The sequence below is a fragment of the Pelecanus crispus genome, chromosome 11 (genome assembly GCF_030463565.1).
Source record: "Pelecanus crispus isolate bPelCri1 chromosome 11, bPelCri1.pri, whole genome shotgun sequence".
Taxonomy (NCBI): Eukaryota; Metazoa; Chordata; class Aves; order Pelecaniformes; family Pelecanidae; genus Pelecanus; species Pelecanus crispus.
In genome coordinates this window covers 9071677-9091189 of record NC_134653.1, presented here as the reverse complement: position 1 = coordinate 9091189, position 19513 = coordinate 9071677, and the positions used below count along the sequence as shown (strand labels likewise).

The 19513-nt window shown below is 42.0% G+C and overlaps 2 protein-coding genes across 2 annotated transcripts in view; both read right to left on the bottom strand.

The window, feature by feature from the left end:
* IGSF6 (immunoglobulin superfamily member 6) overlaps nt 1-19513 on the bottom strand; it is a 313504-nt gene that overhangs the window by 252435 nt on the left and 41556 nt on the right. The window lies entirely within an intron of this gene.
* Nucleotides 3564-16629, bottom strand: CDR2 (cerebellar degeneration related protein 2). The gene is made up of 5 exons (XM_075719039.1): nt 16551-16629; nt 11160-11272; nt 6092-6240; nt 5657-5821; nt 3564-4431 (listed from the first exon to the last, which is right to left on the bottom strand). The coding sequence occupies exons 1-5, from the start codon at nt 16627-16629 to the stop codon at nt 3564-3566; spliced, it is 1374 nt and encodes a 457-aa protein (XP_075575154.1).

Sequence of the window (19513 nt, the reverse complement as noted above, 5' to 3'; positions counted from 1 at the left end):
GCCTGGGCGCAAGAGCAACGGGGAGGACAACACGGGACCCTGTCTGCAGCTTGATTAATCTGGGATTTCTAATGTATTTCAATTCTCGTTCTGTTTCGTTATAAAAAAAATAAAACCATGTACTGACACAGACATGATGGAAAATCATGGTCTAATACTTTATTTTGTAAGTAATGCCAATAAATTAAATTTGTTTACAAACATCCCAGTTTTTGTTAAATACCTAGATGCTCAAACTTTAGTCTGAGCATTGTAGTAGCCCTTGCAGCCCTCTTTTTATGAAGAGAAGGTAGTCATGTTCATGGAAGCGTCAGGCCAGGGAGGGGGGAACAAAATCACTGTCTTGGAACTCTGTACTGTGTAGGAATTGTTCTCACCTGTTGTCTGCAAAACGAGTTATTTGGAAAAGTACCTACATTTGAAACGGATGTGGAACAACTGCTGGATTTCTTTTATTGGTGTGGGGTTTGTTTGAGGGATTTTTTTTGCATTACTGTATGCAAATACAGCGAGGTAAGTAACCAAGTGCACCCTCTGGAAGGCATCCAGCTGTAGTTACCACATGGCAACAATGTAAAACCTCTATTTTCTGTAACTTTTTAAATAAAATTTTATCTCAAAGGTCAGTTCTACCTTGCCTTGCATTTGTCCAAGAAGAAACAGAAGCTGCACCCGCTCCTTTTATAGCCTGAAGGCTTACAGAGGAAGGAAAGTTCAGGAATGTTTTAGTAGAGGTTAGAGGTAGATAGTAAATTGCCTCTTAAACCCTTTACATCATTCTGCTCGCATCGTGTTCTTTAGGGGGTACCAGGAGGTGGCTGTGAAGGTAAGGGCCTGTTGCACAGGGTACAGTAACTGATCTTTTCGTTACAGGTTTATCATTGAAGCCTAACTGTGCTCAGATAAGGAATATCCTACTGTAAGCACCGTAGAACATAGTTTCTTTCCTGTTCGTGTTCTTCGCTGTAATTTCCATCCCATGAGGAGCTCAAGGAGATTCTATTCATTTCATCTACTTATGCTCAGAAAAGGCTGAGTTGAGTTGTTGACTAAAATAAGCAGATTAGGGTAGTTAATCCAGATAAGATTGGCTAAGACTATTGTTACCATACTTACAAGTATTTTTGACAGAAATGTGAAATGCTATTTTTAAACTGCTAAAACTCTCCCTTAGTTAATGCTCCAGTGTAGTTTATTAACTACATCGATGCAAATGGGAGGCAGTTTAAATTCAGGCAGCTTTTGCAGCCTTTGTCTTGGTCTGTTGCACGCACCCATGGCTGACGCTGCCCTCCAAGAGGAGTTACGACAGAAGAACCCAGCCTTAAGAGTTTTTTATTGCACAATATGCACAGTTAAGGGTTAAAGTACAGTACAGCCAGAGCTTAGCAATGGCACAGGTAGCCAAGGGGAAGTTACATTACAGAAGAATCAAGTAGTTCTGTGTAAAGCCAAGAACATTTTTGATATTTTTAAAGCATAAAAATTGTATATATGAAAGTGCTCTAAATCAGCCAACAGTAATAAACCACTGAAGATCACCCATTTAACCAAAAAGTCTGACTTGCTTTTACATGTGTTCTGCTCCAGCAGGCATGGATCCCCCTTCCCCTAAAGTGGTGAGGAACATCAGTAGTAAACCACTTGTGACGCAGTTAAGGTTACTGCCTTCCAGTACCTGAATCAGGGCAGCCCTTCAGGTGATGAGGATCCAAGTGTCAGGGACACAGCAACAGGACAGTTCACCTGATGGCAGAACAGCAGCTTTTCTGCCTCCCCCTTACCTTTTGAACAGCACTGACAAACACCACAACAATGAGGAGAAACTTAGTTCCCTCTGGATTTCTTTCCCAGACAGGCCCTATCCTTTTCCACGTAGCATAACCTTTTTAAAATACAAATTTAATGGGAACTCCATCTCAGCTACATGGGAAAGATGGCAAAACTAGATGGTGCAGATGGCACCTGCACTAAGTTTACTGTTTCCTGATGGCACAGATGGGCATAATTACTAGTTACACATGTAGCTTGACTGGATTATTTATTTGCTTAGAAAAATACAAGATCAAGATTCCCATTTTTAAATAATTTTCAGAATGCAATACATGTTTTAGAGAAACTCCCACAATATGAAGTCTTAATACTGCAACTGAAAGACAGCTATACACAAGCTTAACAGGGTACAACATAAGGCAGACAGAACTGCAACAGCAGCAGTTGAACTAAAGCTGAGAAATCATCAACATTCTGTGTCAACTGTTTGGTATGTCGCAGCAACTCAGGCAGGCAGTAAGCCGATTCCCAAGAGCAGCTGACCAAATTGAGCTATGAGACCCTTTGTAAGGAAAAGGCTGTCACCTTTCATTGCGCCTTTCCCCCCCTTAGCCTCTTCGCCTTTGTTTTTCTTCACACTTCGAAGCAGTTTTAAAGAACATACTTCTCCATGGTCTTTGTTTTTCAGAATTTGAATACATATGAATTATGATTAGGGAGTGGAGAAGGAGGGGAAGAACAAGAGCACGGTGCCCTGTTTTCAGCAGGATATGTTCCGGCAGCGTCATGTCCCTCCTCCCACCCCCACGCAGCACGGAATAGGGCCACAGAAGCTGACACTGGAAGCGACAGACAAAACAATATGGTAAGGTTTTACCTGGCCCATCTCCTTCAAGCACTTGCAGTTTGTGGTATGTAAGATTAAAAGCTATTCCACTACATCAATGCTACTACTAAAGTTAAATAGCTAAATCGCAACTTTCTATCTTGCCAAATACACATAAAAACGTACTTTGCAGACATTCCACCAAAGAACAGTAGGTCCCAAACAACATACGTAATCAATTCACAGTATCTTGCCTTAAGACAAAGTGCCCTACATAAGAAACCATACCTAAAAAGCCACGCAAACTTTACATCGAACCCTTTCTTGGTAGGAAGACATGTGAGAGCTTAGCGTGTGTGTGAAAACGTGGTATTAGCTTAAACCAAGCACAGCGCAGGCTGCTGTGCCAGCTCTCCACCTCCCTGCCAAAGCAAGTTCAGCCAGACTGCTAACTTCTTTCTCAAGAATCAAGGAGCCCATGACACCAGTCAGGGGCTTTGGTTTTGTTAATTTTCTACACAGATGTAGTTACAGGGCTAGATCATCACCTGCGAACCAAAGGAAAGCTTTGGTTTGGTTCCTCGTGAGAAACACAGTACAGATTTCTTAGCTCTGTTATTTTGAAGTGGATTAAGGAAACTAGTATCAGTTACTGCTCTGGCCAGAGATTAAGTGTAGTATGAAGTAGCAGTGTAGTATTAAGCTATGATGTTTGCTTTCCAACCACTAGTTTGTGTGACGGTGCTAAACAGTGTTAAATCTATTGCTACATAGGTACAGGGAGACTAGCTGTTAACTAACCAGCTTGTTAACTACAGGTCTACAAGCCAATTCAAAACATTCATTTTGAGTGCTCAAGAAGTACATCAGTGTAAGGGGTCTTCCAGCATTTGTATAAAGTTTTTCCCCTTCTTGACTAACAGATTAGTCACCAGCAGAAAATGGGTCATCGGCATGTCCCACGTTACGGCTGAGAGGAGAGGGACTTGTACTTAGCTCTGTGTTCATCTATTTCTTCCTTTGTTTTTCTGATACAGCTAAAAATTTCCTTGAAGAGCGCTTTATATTCAGGAAGAGCATTTGTGGGAGAGTCACTTAGCTCCACATTTGTGCATTCTTGATTGCTAGCTGAAAGACCATACTGGGTGTTCCCCACATTTAGGTCTCTGGAATACTGCTTCAGCGTTTGTACAGCCTTGTGTTTCAAAGAATTGTCCTCCATTTGACACTTCTTCAAAAGTTCCTCATACTTCACTTTCAGAGCATTATACTGAGCATCAACTTCATTAAGTACAGAGATTCCTCGCTGCTTCACAGCTTCGGCTCTCCTAATACATGTTTCTTCGTGACCCCTTAGAATGTCTCCCCCTGCAGCACTGCTCAGGAAAGTTTCACTGCTGCTCCGTTTCAGTGCCTTCTTCTCAAGCTCCGATACAGTCAGAAGTCCATCATCTGCCGGGCTCTGACCAAGCTCCCTTTCTAAAGATTCCTTGAAAGAAATGAAAAAGGATTCTGGCACCAATTTCTCTGCATTATGGAATGTGTTTTCAGACTGAAGTATTTGTCGCATTTCAGCTACTTCCACTTCCAACTCCTCTGCACGAGCCCGATACAAGTCTATGTCAACAAGCCTCTGTTCAAGGTCACAGTTTTCTTTTACCATAAGACTACATTCCTCTTCCATTGTTACCCTCTTCTCTTTTTCTAGGTTAAGTTGGGCTTGCAGAACTGTAACTGCCTTTTTTAAGTTCTCATTTTCTTCTTCTAGGGGACTTAGCTGACTATCCATCGAAGTAATCTTTTCTGCAAACACATGATCATAAACAAAATACCTGCAGAAACAAAAGTAAGTATTATCAGATGTAGGAAGTACAACTGACCACACCTCCTAAAGTTTTCCTGTCCTGGGTAACTAATGAGACATTTAAGCTGTGTACTAACACACCTCAAAGTATACATAGCGGTCATTTTACTAACCTGTCAGTCCATTGAATAATCAGAACAGAGTTTGTAAATACTTAGATGCCATCCAGTCAAGCCTCCCAGCTTAAGCAGAATGGCAGCTCATTAACAGTTTCAAGTTACAGACAAGCTTATTGAATAACTAGACCTACAATTTAACTTTAAATAAACATTGCCTCCATGTATCATGCAATATTTTCTGACGCTCAGATTTTTTCCGCAGCGCTCCACTCTTGTAACTTTTGTCACTAGTGATTGTGGAAAAAAGCTTCAAAATTGACAAGGCAATTCTGTAGGCTGGTACTTCCACAAGCCTTTGGCAGTTTGAAGGAATCCACTTATCTTTTGAATTGTCAAAAAGTAACTTCTTTTTTGATGTACAATTTTATTCTACAGCCCTACCTCCACATAGTGCTGAAGCCCAGGCACAAAAGCCTGTTCTGCCTGTCTGTGGAGGTGCTTCACTTACAAAATTACCTTTGAGGACTGAAGCTAGTCTGAGCTTTTACCCCAGGTGACTGTCCTGACAGGCATACTAATGCAGTTCAGCTGGGTAAAACTGCTCTAAATTAAAAAAGCAGCCCAGAGCTCCAGGCACCATTTTACCAGCTTAAGCATAATTTTAAGCAGCTTAAGTTCAGGAAAGCTATTGCAGGAATCCTGACTTCCTTGAAAAGAAGATATCCAACAGACATCCAAGGAAAGGGTAAGTTACAGAAAATATTTTGCATTTAGGATGTTTGTTTTTCAGATTACCTGCATGTGTGCTTTTATCTGACTGAAAAAAGTAGGGTGCAAATCACTGTAAGCTTTCTACACTGCAATTTGATATGATTGGAGACTTTGGGAGAGAACCTTTCAAGACAGAAAGCGGAACCTGCGGTTCCTCTCACACAAAGACTAGTGCAGTCTAGAATTATGCCAGAAGCAGTAGCGACACCACACGGTGCAGGAATGTGCAGATATTTTGTTAGTTGTGAACATGAGATTTTTTTCTGCTAGCTTGTTTGACATCTGTGCTTGCATCTTAGTTTTTAAAGCTTTGCTTAAAATAATTTGAGTATTTTCTTTGCTATGCAAGGTAAAAAGTCTTACTGGCGAAGGTCATACAGCTCCTTCAAACATGAGAAACTATGCATTGATCTTGGCTGGTCAGATCTCTCATGGCTCATCCGGCCTCGTCCAGACTTTTTCAGTTCTTCTACTTGTCGTTGCAGGTCATCTATGTGTGTTTGCAGATTTTCAATAGTCTCTGTCAAGCTAAAAGGTGAAGGACTGCTGTTAAAACATGCGAGTGTTTAGTCAGAGACATGGGAATTTCCCATCCCCTCATACTGTAGTTTCTTCTCCGAGGCGGCTCTCTGACCCCAAAAGACCTTTAAATAAACCTATCCTTTCAATTTAACAGTATTATACACCACCACTAGGCAGAGCCAGCCACCCAATAACTACACAGATACGCTCGGACCACTCTTTCTCATATTATCAACTGGGGTAGGGGGGAAAGGGGATCTAGTATAAGTTTGTTACCTTAGTATCTTTTGTTGTGAAGCTCTACTCTCCGCAACTAGTTTTTGATTAGTGTCTTCGAGTTCTCTTGCTGTCACATCCAGCTGTTCATAAACTTTTGCATGCTGATCATTCATCTGACGCAAGAGCTCCACTTGCTTTGTGAGGTACTGCAAGACAGTATTGCTGTTACCAGTTTATTCTTGAAACACAAAGACAGGACTACTATTCTGCATTTTTATTCGCATTCTTAGAGAAATTACTTAAGTTTCAGAAATGTAGATTCCAGTGGCTGCTTTGGTAAGTGTTCAGCTGAAAAGGCACTATCAGTAACTGAGCTAGGCAGCTTGCCTTTGTCATGGAGGCCAACCCCAGCCGATCAACCAGCCTTTTACCCAGAGGAGTTGGGTTTGGTCATGCAAGCCATGTTCATCTAGCCTTGCTGCAGCTAGGCTTTTGCCGGTACACAAGCCTTCTGGATTGGGTTTGCCTGTACTGCAGTCGCCACTAATACAGCCGTGAATCCGGACTTCAACACAGCCCTTAACTGTCCATTGAGTCTTTCTAAAAGTTGCAGTGGGCTCCAACAGAAGTTTTCTAACAGTGTTGACCCAGCAATTTTCTTACCATTAAAACCAAAATATTGGGTGGCACCATCCATAATTAAATTTATTTTCAGCTGACCTAAGTTTTTCCAGTCTGAAGGAGCATTAGGTTCAGCAGAACAGAATTCAGATTGTGGTCACACTTAAAAGAGTATGTGGGTTACTATGTGTCAGGAAGTATAATCAAATTATTGAATTCAATCTTTAATTACCCACAGGATGCTATTCTAGTTACTGTAATCCCAAATAAAGGTCTCCCACCTTTTTTTAAAAAATAAAACTCCACATGAAGTATTCTCATTTTAATCGTCTTTAGTTTTACAATTAACTGCATCACAGACTGTTAAGTTTCTGGAATAGTGTCAGAAAGCTTGGAGTTCTCAGTCTCAGAGCAGTTAACAACCACCTAAGGCTCTTAATACAAGTGTCTTATATTGTCCCACCCAGGATAGGACCGATCCAATTCTAAAAATCCACACGAGAGTTTGCATCAGACTTGAACTAACCCTTTAAATCATAAATTCTATGTAAGAACAAAATATTTATTTCTTGCAATATATTCTGTATTACTACATGCTACTTACTGAAGAGTAAGCTTCAAGCAGGAACATCCAGCAGACTTCCAGGCAGAACTACTTATCTTTACATAGGCCTGTTACATACTCAAAACTTCTAATATTCTACTTAACCTTTTACCTCATTAAAAGATTGATGGGTTTACATTTTAGGCAATTTAAGAACAGATAATAAGTTAATCTAGGACTAGTAACTGCTACATACAGACTTCTAGAAGATCAACGTGATAGCAGTTGGCTAGATCCTTTTGTAGCCTGTGCGCACATGACAGAGGATTTACACAAAAATAGTACATGGATTAGCAGCACAATCTCAATGTGACCCACTTCAGATTAACTTTCCCTGTTGGTTATTCTCAGAAGGAGCTGGAGATACTCAGATTTTCTTCAGCAAAGAAGCATGGCTAAGCACAGAAACCAAGGTTTTGGTGCCAGAATTAGAAGTTACTACTTATTACAATGGGCTTTTGCAGAAGTTTTAGATCAATGGAAGAGGTGAAGCACCATTTTCTCCACCTTGCATCTCCAATATCTTCAGTGCTGGGGTCAACCAAAACAAAGTATAGATGTGGTAATAAATGCTTTAGAAGTTCATTTATTTCGCCTCCCCTGCAACTAAGCACCTAACACGAAGCAGCAGTTGAGACTTCTTGCGTACTACCACATGATAAAAGGGAAGTGTCACTATTTCTGAAGTCTGAGTGCTGAGAACAGATTCAGACAGGAATAAAGTTGCCCTTTCAATCCAGCGTTTATTACATCTACAATGATTAGTTAGTGGCACACGTGTCAGCACAGAGGTCAGATATAATGATCCAAGGCTGTAAAACGCTTAATATGTCAGCGTTTAATATATTGGATGTAATCTTAAGCATCCCAAAGCCTTTGACCCTTCCTTTTCAGTGCAGACAAGGTAGTACCATATTTCAGAATGATTTCTTAGCCAGTTCTAGACTTTGCTACCCATAAGATGAGAATTAATAGGAAAAAAAACCCCAAAGACTTACACCAATATACTGCACTGAAAAAGCTAGTCAAAAACGCAGCAGAGTAGCTACAGGAACAGCCGAAAGATCACCTTTAGGTTACAGAGACAAGCACTTAAAAAAAATAGGAAAAGTCAAGCATAGAGACTTGATATGCCACTTGTACATGTATCCTGTGCAGTGGGATAGCCTGCATTCCCACAAAAGACAGAAATACAGGTATGAAAATAACTGACTGAACTGCTTTTTCCATTTAAGAAGTACTGCACCTTGCATATGCTAACTTTATTCCCCACTGTTTCCATGAATCCCTGTAATAATCCCTTGTAACAAGGGATATATAATATATTCAGCTCCTCCATGTTGAGGTGCTCTCTGTGTATTTGAAGAAAGGGTTCATTTGATTTTCCCTCTCCTACCAGAAATCCAGATGCACAAGAGAATTCTTTGGAGAAAGAAATGGTCTGAGTTGCTAATACACCTTTCAACTGTCCTGGGAATTAGGCAGAAGATTAAGACAGGTGGTGGAACAGAGAAGACAGCATGTTACTACAGCAGATATGAATACAGTCTACAGGGTCTTTAACTCAACACAGTTAAGTTGGACAAATAAAGGTGCCGGCACTACTTCCATGTCAGAAGCATCACAAAAACTGTTCTCCCACCTCTATCCCCCTCCTCTTGGAGGGACCTAATAGGACAACCCAATATACACTCCTACCCATGCTGGGGGAGAGGAGGAAAGAGAAGAAAGAGGTATCAGATAAAGCCTTCAGAAAGCAGTATTGCACAAGTCTTGATTTGTTTTTTTGATTGGCTAAGCAAAGCAAGATATTGAGAGAATAAATTAGTCTGTCACTGTCAGAGGTTGTCTTAACATACAAGTACTTGTCCCTGCAACACCCCAACTATAGATCACTGCTGGAAGGACACTTCTGACCACTTGAAGCTCTCTTATGTAGTCAATAAACACTAACCCACCAAAAAAGCTTAAGCAAATAAACTGGCTTAAACCAACAGAATATTACATCCTTAATGGCGCTAGACTATTTCTATAAATGAATGCAGCTTAGCAATAATACATTTTCCAATTTTCAAGATAGCATTAAAATACAGCTGCTTATTAAGCAGCTACACTCAATGAGCCAGGTTAGTTATCTACTGCACAGTTATGCTGTGTTATTTCAAAAAGCGTGTTGTAACTGTGTTAAGCACTTCCTTAACATTCAACACCTGTATGAACAACCATGTTCAAGTAGAACAGTATTTGTGTAGCACCTGGAAGTGTTTCTCTTCTCTAGATCTTAAGAATTAGTCTTTTCATAAAAACTGTTTGTGGCAATGAGTTACTTTAAGTCTCTGCATAAGTAAATACATTTTTTTGTAATGCTGTGGCACTAATATAAATATCAGCCATTCCAACCATTGTATCACAGAATGAATAGGATAACAAAGATGACATTTAGCACATAATAGAGGAAAGAGCCAAACCATGAGGTATAAAACAGAAGTATCTTATTAAAAAAAAAAACAAACCCAAACCAGCCTGCACCCAGAAATTGCGTGTCACCTAAAAAATGCTGCATTTGTGTTAACATGACTACTTTAAAGACACCTATATATCTGTAAGTATTAAGCTTAGGATTCTTTAAGTTACCTGTTACCACTGCAATAATAAGTGTTTTAAGTTGCAGCTGTACAAAATCCACATGCCATACATAACTGGGTAAGCACTGCTTGCACAAAGGAACTCAGATTTTGTAAAAATCTAGTGTATGCCAGTCACAGCCTGTTCCCTGTGATCTGTACCAAAACCAAACTGAAATGCTGACTGTTTCCAATATGTTGTCAGTCAGCAAAGTACTGAATATTTAATAATTTAATTATTAGAGACCATGCATTGCCCTCTGATAGCTGAAAAAATGAATTATGCTGACAAATGCTAGGTCTGCAAGAACACAAGCAATACTAGGGAAAAAAAAAAATACCAAAAACGGCCAGGTTTTTCCACCAAGTAACACAAAGGTAAGCGGTTCTGAAAAGGTGGTTATGATTTCCTCCCCAGCCCCAGAAAATACAGAACAATAGCAAGGTTTGTTGTGACAGGACAAGGAGTTAATGGTTTTAAACTAAAGAAAGATAGATTTAGACTGGATAGAAGGAAGAAATTTTTTACAATGAGGGTGGTGAAGCACTGGAACAGGTTGCCCAGAGAGGTAGTGGAGGCCCCATCCCTAGAAACATTCCAGGCCAGTTTGGATGGGGCTCTGAGCACCCTGATCTGGTTAAAGCTGTCCCTGCTCACTGCAGGGGGCTTGGGCTAGATGATCTCTAAAGGTCCCTTCCACCCAAAGCATTCTATGATTCTATGCACTGTATTTAGATAGTATTTAAGTGTTTGGTTTTGCTGGGGTTTTTTTGTTGTTGTTTTCTTTTAAATTGAAATAGGCTTCAGCTCCCTTTACCACAGCTCAGTTTAGTGTAAGTACATATCCTCAGATTTTACTTAAATCTCTTTCCTGCACTTATCAGCATTTAACATTTTCATATAATAATTTAAATTATTAATTCATTCATCATATAATTTCATGTCATTTTACCTGGCAAGATCAGCAAAGTTTAGCAATAAAATAACTGAAGTAACTTTTCTGTATAAAAAGAAAAACACCAGTCATTTGTCATTAAACAAGCTAAATACAACGTGAAGTTTAATGGCACAAAGCTTCTGGTAATCATACAAACAGTTCTAACTATGATCAAGCTTATACAGGTTCTCAAATTCTCGAAGAAGCAGAAGTGTATAAAGCTTTTTCAGTATTTTTCTGTAAAGTGTCCATCAGATGTCAAGAAATTCGGATCTCACTTCTGTGCTATTATGTTGCAGGTCTAGATGCTTTAACATTTGGATCCCTTAAATATTTACCTCTATCTCCTGCAGTTGCTCTTGATTTGTTGTATACATTTGCTGTAAAGATTCTTCTAGTTCAGTGTTACGGTCCAATAGCGTCTTCCCAAGCTCAGCAGCAAGGTGAAGATCTAAACAAAGAAATCATGTTTGCACATAAATTAAATAATATAATATTAATGCATTTTAATCAAATACTTGAGGTGGGTTTTTTCATTGCCATTATAACTGCTCTAAGTTATTTCCAGTACCCAAAGTTAGCTTATTCTTAAGTAGAACATTCATACATTATAATACAAGTCTAAGTCAGTCCTGAAACCTAGAAGATGCTCGCTCCTACTTCATGAAGCTTCCTTAGTTCCTCATTTGATCCTTCAGCCACAGGTCAGACACATCCAGCCATCTTCACTTCCCAGCATCTGCCTTGTACCGCACCAACATCTCTACCCAAGGTGTCCGTTAGCTACGCTTCACCATGTTCACAGCACTCATATTTTAGAGGAGTAAGCATAAAAGACCCTGTAAATGTTCATCCTAGACCCAGGCCAAACCTGACTGCACTCTTTCTTACTTTGCTGTTCTTCCCCATTACCCCTTCACCAAGGAGCTCCGGTCACGCAGGATCAAAGTGCTAAATGAAAGTTTCAGATGTTTTTTATGGTGAAACAATAATATCAAAAGACAAAATTGATAAAGAAATGTAGCTATTCCGCTTTTCAAGCTCATAAACCTAGGAGACAAGAATTGTTTTATGTGCTCCAGAACATAATTTTAAATACCATTTGTTCTCAGGCACTTAATCTCAATTTCACTTCAGTCATCTTCAATCACCTCGATGGTGCAGTGACTGTAGTTGTTTCAAATTAAGAAATAAGTCAGCTGAACACCCAGTTCCTTTCTAGAGGAAAGCTTGATTCAACAGCATCATTAGTGCCACATATTCTATATTATGATGTTTAAAGACATGTGTAATTTAAAAGCTAACATAATGCAAAAAAGAAATAAGTCTTGGTGTTATTGCTAAAACTGTAATTACTCCATGCAGGGTATTACATGTTAAGAATCCGACAGATTTCTAAAAATCTCTAGTTTTCCACCTCCTTCCCATCACCTGGACCACGACCAGATTGCCTCCTGCATGCATGCAATACATTCCTGTTAGTTTTCACATAGAACTAGCATCACTAATGGGAAAGAGACAGAAGAAAAAGTAAAGAAAAACTTAGATTCTCTTCAAGAAGACCTAAATTGATACACAAGATACATGTATTGCATCATCAGTAGTTGTAGCTAGATGAGAAAACACATTCCACTTTCATTTGATTAACATGCCCTTGTTTTAACTTGTTATCTTACCTCTTTCTGCCTTTTCCCAATTATCTTATCAGCTAGTCTCTGTAATAGATAGAACACTGTTCCAAGATTGTATTGTGCTGACCTTCAGTTTGGCAGCCTGTCCAAAATGATTACTCCATCTACGTACATAAGCCAAAGACCAAATTCAGACTTACAAGGACAAGTGAGTAGGAGCATTTGTCTATTAAGTTGTAGATGTCCAATTCTGGCAAAACAACAGCTGTGGTACTCTTTACACATTCTTTACAGCTATAGTGCATTGTTTCCCACCTGAAGGTTACATTCTTAGCATAAATGCCACAAAAATTATTTAAAACAAATCACACTGCATGGGAGTTCTTCACAGTTTCAAAAGATGTATGACTAGGAGCCACATGGCATACTGATCTATACTTAGGAGTTTATCCTCACATAGCTTTTTCATTGTAACACCACTTGTTAAGAAACACAGCCTATTCTAGAGCTGGGGTTTAAAGTATTTGGATAAGGAAACACTTAAGTTTTTCCCATTTTTAAACAGAGATTGTACATTGTTTACCCATGGACAGAATAACTCCCAAACATCAAGCTGTTCGTTCTATCACATTACAGAATACTGTAGTCTTCAAATCCAGTGAATCTATCATCCTACATAAAATGGAGTCCCAATCCACAAGTTCTCATACTACACAAATCTTTAAAGCTAGTCAACAATACTGGCATCATTCAAGGCAAAGACTAAATATAAATAGTCCGTTCTTTGATTTTTAATAGCATAGAATAAGAGCTTTAGAGAGGATTTAGGATTATGTTAAAGACATAATGCATAATAGAATTACTTGCTGCCATTACCCTTCCCAAAGTGAAAGTTTGTTTTGATGTTTAAGTACATTTAGGAGTTGATAGCTTAATTCGTAAATGCCCCCTCATCTACTAAATCAAATAGCACATACCACACAGTACTTTGAATACAATGTGAGTAATAGAACTCATGTCATTAAACTTACACACTCATTCTGTTCATTAGAATGGCAGAAGCACAAATGAGTTACTACAGGAGAAGTATGCCATTTTGTAATTAAGGCAATTTGTTTCTGAGGGGGAGAAGACAAGTAGGAGAGCTCAGGAACATGCAAAAAACCCCTAACTCCTACCCCTACCAAAAGCAAGAACTGAAACAATTTCACCTCTTCTAAAATTAAGAATTTGCTTTGCATCCATTTTTCGATGTTAAATACCTACAAGCCCTATAAAGAGCAAATTTGCAGAGTGAAATGTGCAATATATGTGTTCTCCAGATACAGAAGGAAAACAGTTAATTTACATTTCTCTTGGAGAGTTACTGTGCAATACTAGAAGCAGTTGTAAATTTACATAAAGTAACAGCTAAGTTATGCCACAGACACACATTTTTCCTTTTCACCATGAAGATGTAAGCAGAGAGGTTTTTAATAATGCAAACTTGCATACATGCAGATCTTAAGATCTTCGTTTTAGTAAATCTGATCAGCTCTACTGGTGTTTAACAGCTCCATCAGAAATCCCTAAACCAAAACAAGACTTCAATGATAGGTCTTCTGTGATGTTAAACAGCCCTCACTCACTAGCACTTCTCTACAATCTCCTCTGACAGGATTACTATAATCGAGAAAAATAGAAGAACAGTTCCAAAATCCTTCTCTTCTACTTTTTCATAACCCACCTAACAAAATTATTCCAAGAATTTTCAACCTAAAAATAAGCCTGTTCTTTTCAACAGCAAAAGGCATTAGTAGTGCAAGATATACAAGGAAGCCTGCTTGAAGTTTACTTAACTGTAAAATTAAACCCTTCATTTTTTTAACTTAGCTTCATACTTCCCACTCCATGTTCAGATTACCCTCTGTTCTTTTACAATGAGTGACAGCAAGACGTAAAAAGAGCAGTCATATAAAAGAAATCTTTTTCAAAAGGTCAGCATACTGCAGGACACACAGATGTTGCAGAAGGAAGGATGGCTGTTCACATCCTTAAAAGTTAATTCCATGAGCATTCTGTTTTCATGAACAGCATGCCAGAAAAGCGCACCTCCATTGTCAAGGCAAAAGCTTTTGGTGGATACAAAGACTGTCAAAGTTTTTCCAAAACCCTACCCTAATTTTAAGTTTCAAAGACTGGCTGACAAGGACTACAAGCTTGTGTCGGGGTGCTTCCAATGTTTTACAACCTAGGTTTTCTCATAAACCTACTCCTCAGTTTTTAGATGTGCAGTGATTGTTTGGGTTGTGAAGTTTCATGAGACCTTGACAAGCAATCTTACTACTCTATTTACATACAGTGGTATTGCTTAGTCTTAGAAGGAAGAGTATCCTTCAGACTCCAGGAATAAAGTGTAACAGAACATTTAAAAAAAAACCATTCCTGTAAGGAATTTCTTCTTCGCATTTCAACTCGCCCGTCAGTTGATTTTCCTCTTTTCCCTTTTGGCAAGGCTATCAGTCACTTCCGTTTAGGCTTGTAAAGAGATAATCCCCAGAAAAAGATTGTTCAGATGTTGGGAGAGCATTAACCAGCCCTCAAAATGCATGAGCCTCTAGAATGGAACACTGTTTCTTACAAGCTCACAGCAGAGAGCCAAATGGTGATTATTTCACTCAATTAAAAAAATTAAACATCAATAAGGCAAGAAGTCAGTTGCTATACACTGTGAAGTCTCTTTGTAAATCTTCTACCCCATTAACACTGACATAGTAAAAACATTGCTAAATCATGTCTTCAAGTTTTCAACTCTCTTCCCTTTGACAGAAAACTGTGGTTTTAGGATCTTATTTAAACTGATTGGTTTATATCCTAGAGCCATGAAAACATCTATTTTGAGCAAAGAGTACCTAAATACAGCTTTCAAACAGTTAGCTATTTTGTAGTCAAAGCGTACCATTAGTGAGACCTATTCCTGTCTCAAAAAAGTTTCTGCTGTCAGATGCCCGATCTCAGTGTGAAAACTGCTTAGCTAGGAATAGCTTTCAAAAGTATCTTTCTTTATGGTTTATAGTGCAGTAGCACCTACCAATATGAAGGATTAATGTACTTCAATGTAAAAGCCAAAAGCATAAGGCCAGAGCAGGTTTGCAGGAAGCCGCTTCACAGCTTTGAGCTGTTTTTTTAAAACGAACTCAGGATTCATAACAGAAAGTAGAACTAAGTAAATACCAGTGGTAAATGCCACCAAGCTCTTAAGGAAATTGCACATTCTTTCCATATCACGTCTGTAGAAGATTTTTAGTCCAATTATACTTTGTGTATTCCTGTGACCCCTTCCTCATCTGTGAAATAACATTTACCTCTAGCATGTAGTGTTTAAGACCTCTTGACAAAATGACATACAGGAACTAGATACACGTAATTCTGATGCATAGTAGAGCTATTCCTATATTTTAAGAAGAAAACTTATAAAGTTTTAAATAACGGACCTGCAACTAATCAATCACAGCTACGTTTACGACTTCATCGACTGGAAGCCCTTACAAAAAGCCTCAACAGGGTGCACTATAGCAACCCCCCCGATGCTTCCAGCGCCCACTATTGTCAGCCCTTACCCTGAATCGCTGCTTGACATCCTGTCCAGGTGCGACTTTTCGGAGAGCCGCTTCTCTCCCCCGCTCCCGGGCGGAGGGGGCCCCAGGCACACTTCAACCCGGCCGCAGCATCCCCCTCCGTCAAACAAAGACGGCTGCAATCTCCACCGACGACCGCGAGCCCGCTGCCGACGCGCCCAGGGCGGCGGGAAGCACGGCCGTGAGGGGAGCGCGGGCTGCCGGCTGCCACAGCCGCCCCGCTCCCGCCGCCGCCGCCCCGCGACCCTCGCCGGCGGCTTCGGCCCCCTCACGCCCTTCCCGCCGCCCCGCCCGAGCGCCCGGCGCCTCCCCGGGCTCCGCACCGCCGCTGTGGCGGTGCCCCGCGCCCGCCCGCCGCCCCCCTCCCTCGCACGCCCTCCCCGCCGCGCCCCGCGGCCCCGTCCCTCTCACGCCCTCCTCGCCGCGGCCCCTTCCCGCACACGCCCGCCGCCGGCGGCGGCTCTCCCCCGCCCCGGCTCACCTTGCTGCAGGTCCTGCTGGTCGTACCAGGGCTCATCCTCGCGGATCTCGAACTCCTCCACCAGGCTGCCGGCCAGCATCGCGCCCCGTCCCCTCACGGCGCGGCGGGAGGACGAGGCGGCAGCGCTCCCGCGAACGAGTCCCCTCACGCCGAGCGACGGCGGGGCAGGGCACGCCGGCAGCCGCTCCTCTCCTTAAAAGCCGCCTCCGGCCATTGCCGAGCGTTTCCGGACTTTGCCGAACCTCTCCCCCTTCTGGTCGGGCTGCGCGAAGCTGCCGGCGGCAACGTGGCAAGCTAGGGCCACCCGCCCACCGTCTCCCCGCGATTCAAACGCACCACACTCACCTCCCCTGCGGGGAGCCAATGGGAAGCCGCCCACCGGACAGATCGAAAGGAGCCTAAACCAATCACAAAGCGAATTCGTATCAAGCCGCCAATGAGAACGAAGAGAAGGTCGGCCCGGGCTAATTACACCCCGCCCCAGCAGCCAGCTGCGCAGCCTCTAGTCAGAGGAGGTGGGTTAGCGCCTGTGGAAGGGGGCGGTGGTTGCCAGGGCGCGGAAGGGTTAATGGCGGGGAGCGGTCGCTGGGGCTTGTGCCGTGGCTCTGCGGCGGAGCAGAGCTGGCACAGCCCGGGGTGGGGCAGCGGCGACAGGGTGCAGGGAAGGCTGGTGGCTCCCGGTCGCCCCGTGTTGGGATCCCCCCGGGTGCGCTGAGGCAAGAGCCCGTGAGGAGGAGCTCGGCCCCCGAGCCGCGGCTCCTCTCAGCCGCGTCCCCTGACCGGCGTCGCGCCCAGGTGTGGGCCGCGTTCCCGCCGCCTCCCGGGGGAGCCTCGGCGCCGGAGTGCGGAAGGGGAGGGGAGAGCGCGGCCCCGCCGGAGCGGGCAGCCGTGGCGGCTCTGTCACGTCTGGGGCCGGCCGTCGCCACCCCCGCGCCTCGCCTGTCGGCCGGGCGTCACCGCTCGTTCTCGCCCCTTCTCCTCACAAGGAAGAGGGAGCCGTGTCCCCTGTCTGGGAGCTGCTGAGGAAAAAGTAGCCTCATTTGCCCCCTTTTACCAGACGAGCACCTCCAAACTTCCAGTCCTGCAAGTTCCCACAGCCCTCTGCCTTCCAGGAGCCACAGCTTTACAGCGCTTGGGCAGCCATAGCATCGCGGCTCGGAAGAGCGGCGGCACTCAATGAGTTTCGCTTGCCCTCCTACTCCAAGTGCTGTTTGCATCTCCCCTCCGCCTCAGCAGCGTTTCCCATTAGTATTACCCCTCAGGACTCGGAAAGCGTTTATTCTTGGTTCTGTCTTCATGTGGTCCAAGTCACGGCAGAAAGATGAGGAAGATACTTGGATCCAACCAGTCTGTCAGGACCGTGCACATTACGCTGCAGTTTGGGACCCAGTACAGCAGAGCATGATGTCAGCTAGCATGCTTCAGTCAAAATTTATTATCGCTTGGGAATCCACTTTTCTCCTTTAGAGTCCTGCTCTAGTTTCTTTTGGGGATTGCCATCCAGCTCTGGGAGAAATGCAAGTAACGTCATACTGCGTCTCACTGGTTTAAACAGTCTGTTCTTTTGGCTCACCTCTATTAACACAGTTGCAACCACTAGAAATTTCTGAAACTGATTTGCCTTCTGTGAGTCACAAAATGTCAACACCTGTGCTTTAACCTATTCAATATAAAGGCTGACTATTAAGAAGAGGGAGGGGATACTCATGTGTGATTTCATTGTAGTACAATTAAAGAGCACATCTTCTGGGAAAGGAAGTGTGGTACCTCAACTTCTAATTGAACCTATTTCATAAACAAGGTGCAGGACCAGATGTACCAATTAGTGTGAAGAGTTGTGTCAGATCCTGCATATTATAATTAGTCATGGCACTAGAGGCCTGTTTGTGCATTGTTAGAAGGTTTGTGTTGAAGAAATTTCGAATTTATTTATTTCAAATTTTTTTGAAGCTGAGGGGACTTTTTTATTATTTGTGTGTAGGAAGGAATTGAGTCAAATATGATTTGAGAAGTGACTGTTGGTTTGCTGGTAATGTTAGTGTGAAGCACATTTATTCTTGGTGCTCGTGGAATTTGTGGGAAGGGAGAGTCTCCCAGTTCTCCATCCGAAGACCCGTGCGGGAGGCTCCAGGGAGAGGTAGAGATGAAATGTCTAGCTTTCCAAAAGCCCTAATATCTACTACATAAATCATTTCATTAAGTTATTTGTGAAGGCTGGAACGTGCACTTTAAAAATGTGACACTTGCCAATAACATACTTCTTGTAATGACTTTCACAGTTAGTAATAGCAAACTTATTTTAAAAAATACACATTTCAAATGGGCATCTTTTCAATAACCTTACTCTTCATTTTAAGTTTTTCTGTAAAAGTTTGTGAACCAAACTTGTTACAAAAAATGCAAAATTTCATCACCTGAAAATGGAAGTGTCTCTACAGCTGCAGCTCTGTGAAAAATAAACTTGAAAACTTGAAAATATACCTCACAATCATCCTCAAGTGCCTAAAAATTCAGTCCTATCCTCACAAATAAATTGGCTTTATGAAAAAAAATGCGGTTCAAGTTGTTTGTCAGCTTGATTTTTTTTCTTACCTGTAAAGTGATCTACTCTTTGCATCTTGTTTTATATATGCAAAAATGCATCCACATTTTATTTGCTCTTCCAGAGTTAATTTTCTGTGTTGGGGGTGGAAAAACTGCTGTTCCATCCTCTGCCTTAGCCAGCATAGACACTTCCCCAGTCCCTACCTGATGTGCGGCTTTTGCCTGGCCCTCGCCTGGTGGTTAGGAAGTTACCATCTTCCCTGGCAGCAGCCCGTCTTCAGCCGCTGCGTAAACCACAGGAAGGTTGGAAACAGCCTTGGTTTTCATTTCCTGTTTCTTTCATGGTCATCTTTATGAGGAGTTCAGGGAGCTGCTTATAGATCTGCTGATTGAGCTGAACAAGCAGATATTCAAGCTAA

What these genes read in the sequence shown, in the direction of transcription:
- CDR2 (XM_075719039.1), bottom strand. Translation starts at nt 16,629, where the DNA reads ATGCTGGCCGGCAGCCTGGTGGAGGAGTTCGAGATCCGCGAGGATGAG. An exon ending in AGCAACTGCAGGAGATAGAG is followed by an intron (nt 6,241 to 11,159) that starts GTAAATATTTAA and finishes ACTGTCTTGCAG; the next exon opens with TACCTCACAAAGCAAGTGGA. An exon ending in TCACAACAAAAGATACTAAG is followed by an intron (nt 5,822 to 6,091) that starts GTAACAAACTTA and finishes TTCACCTTTTAG; the next exon opens with CTTGACAGAGACTATTGAAA.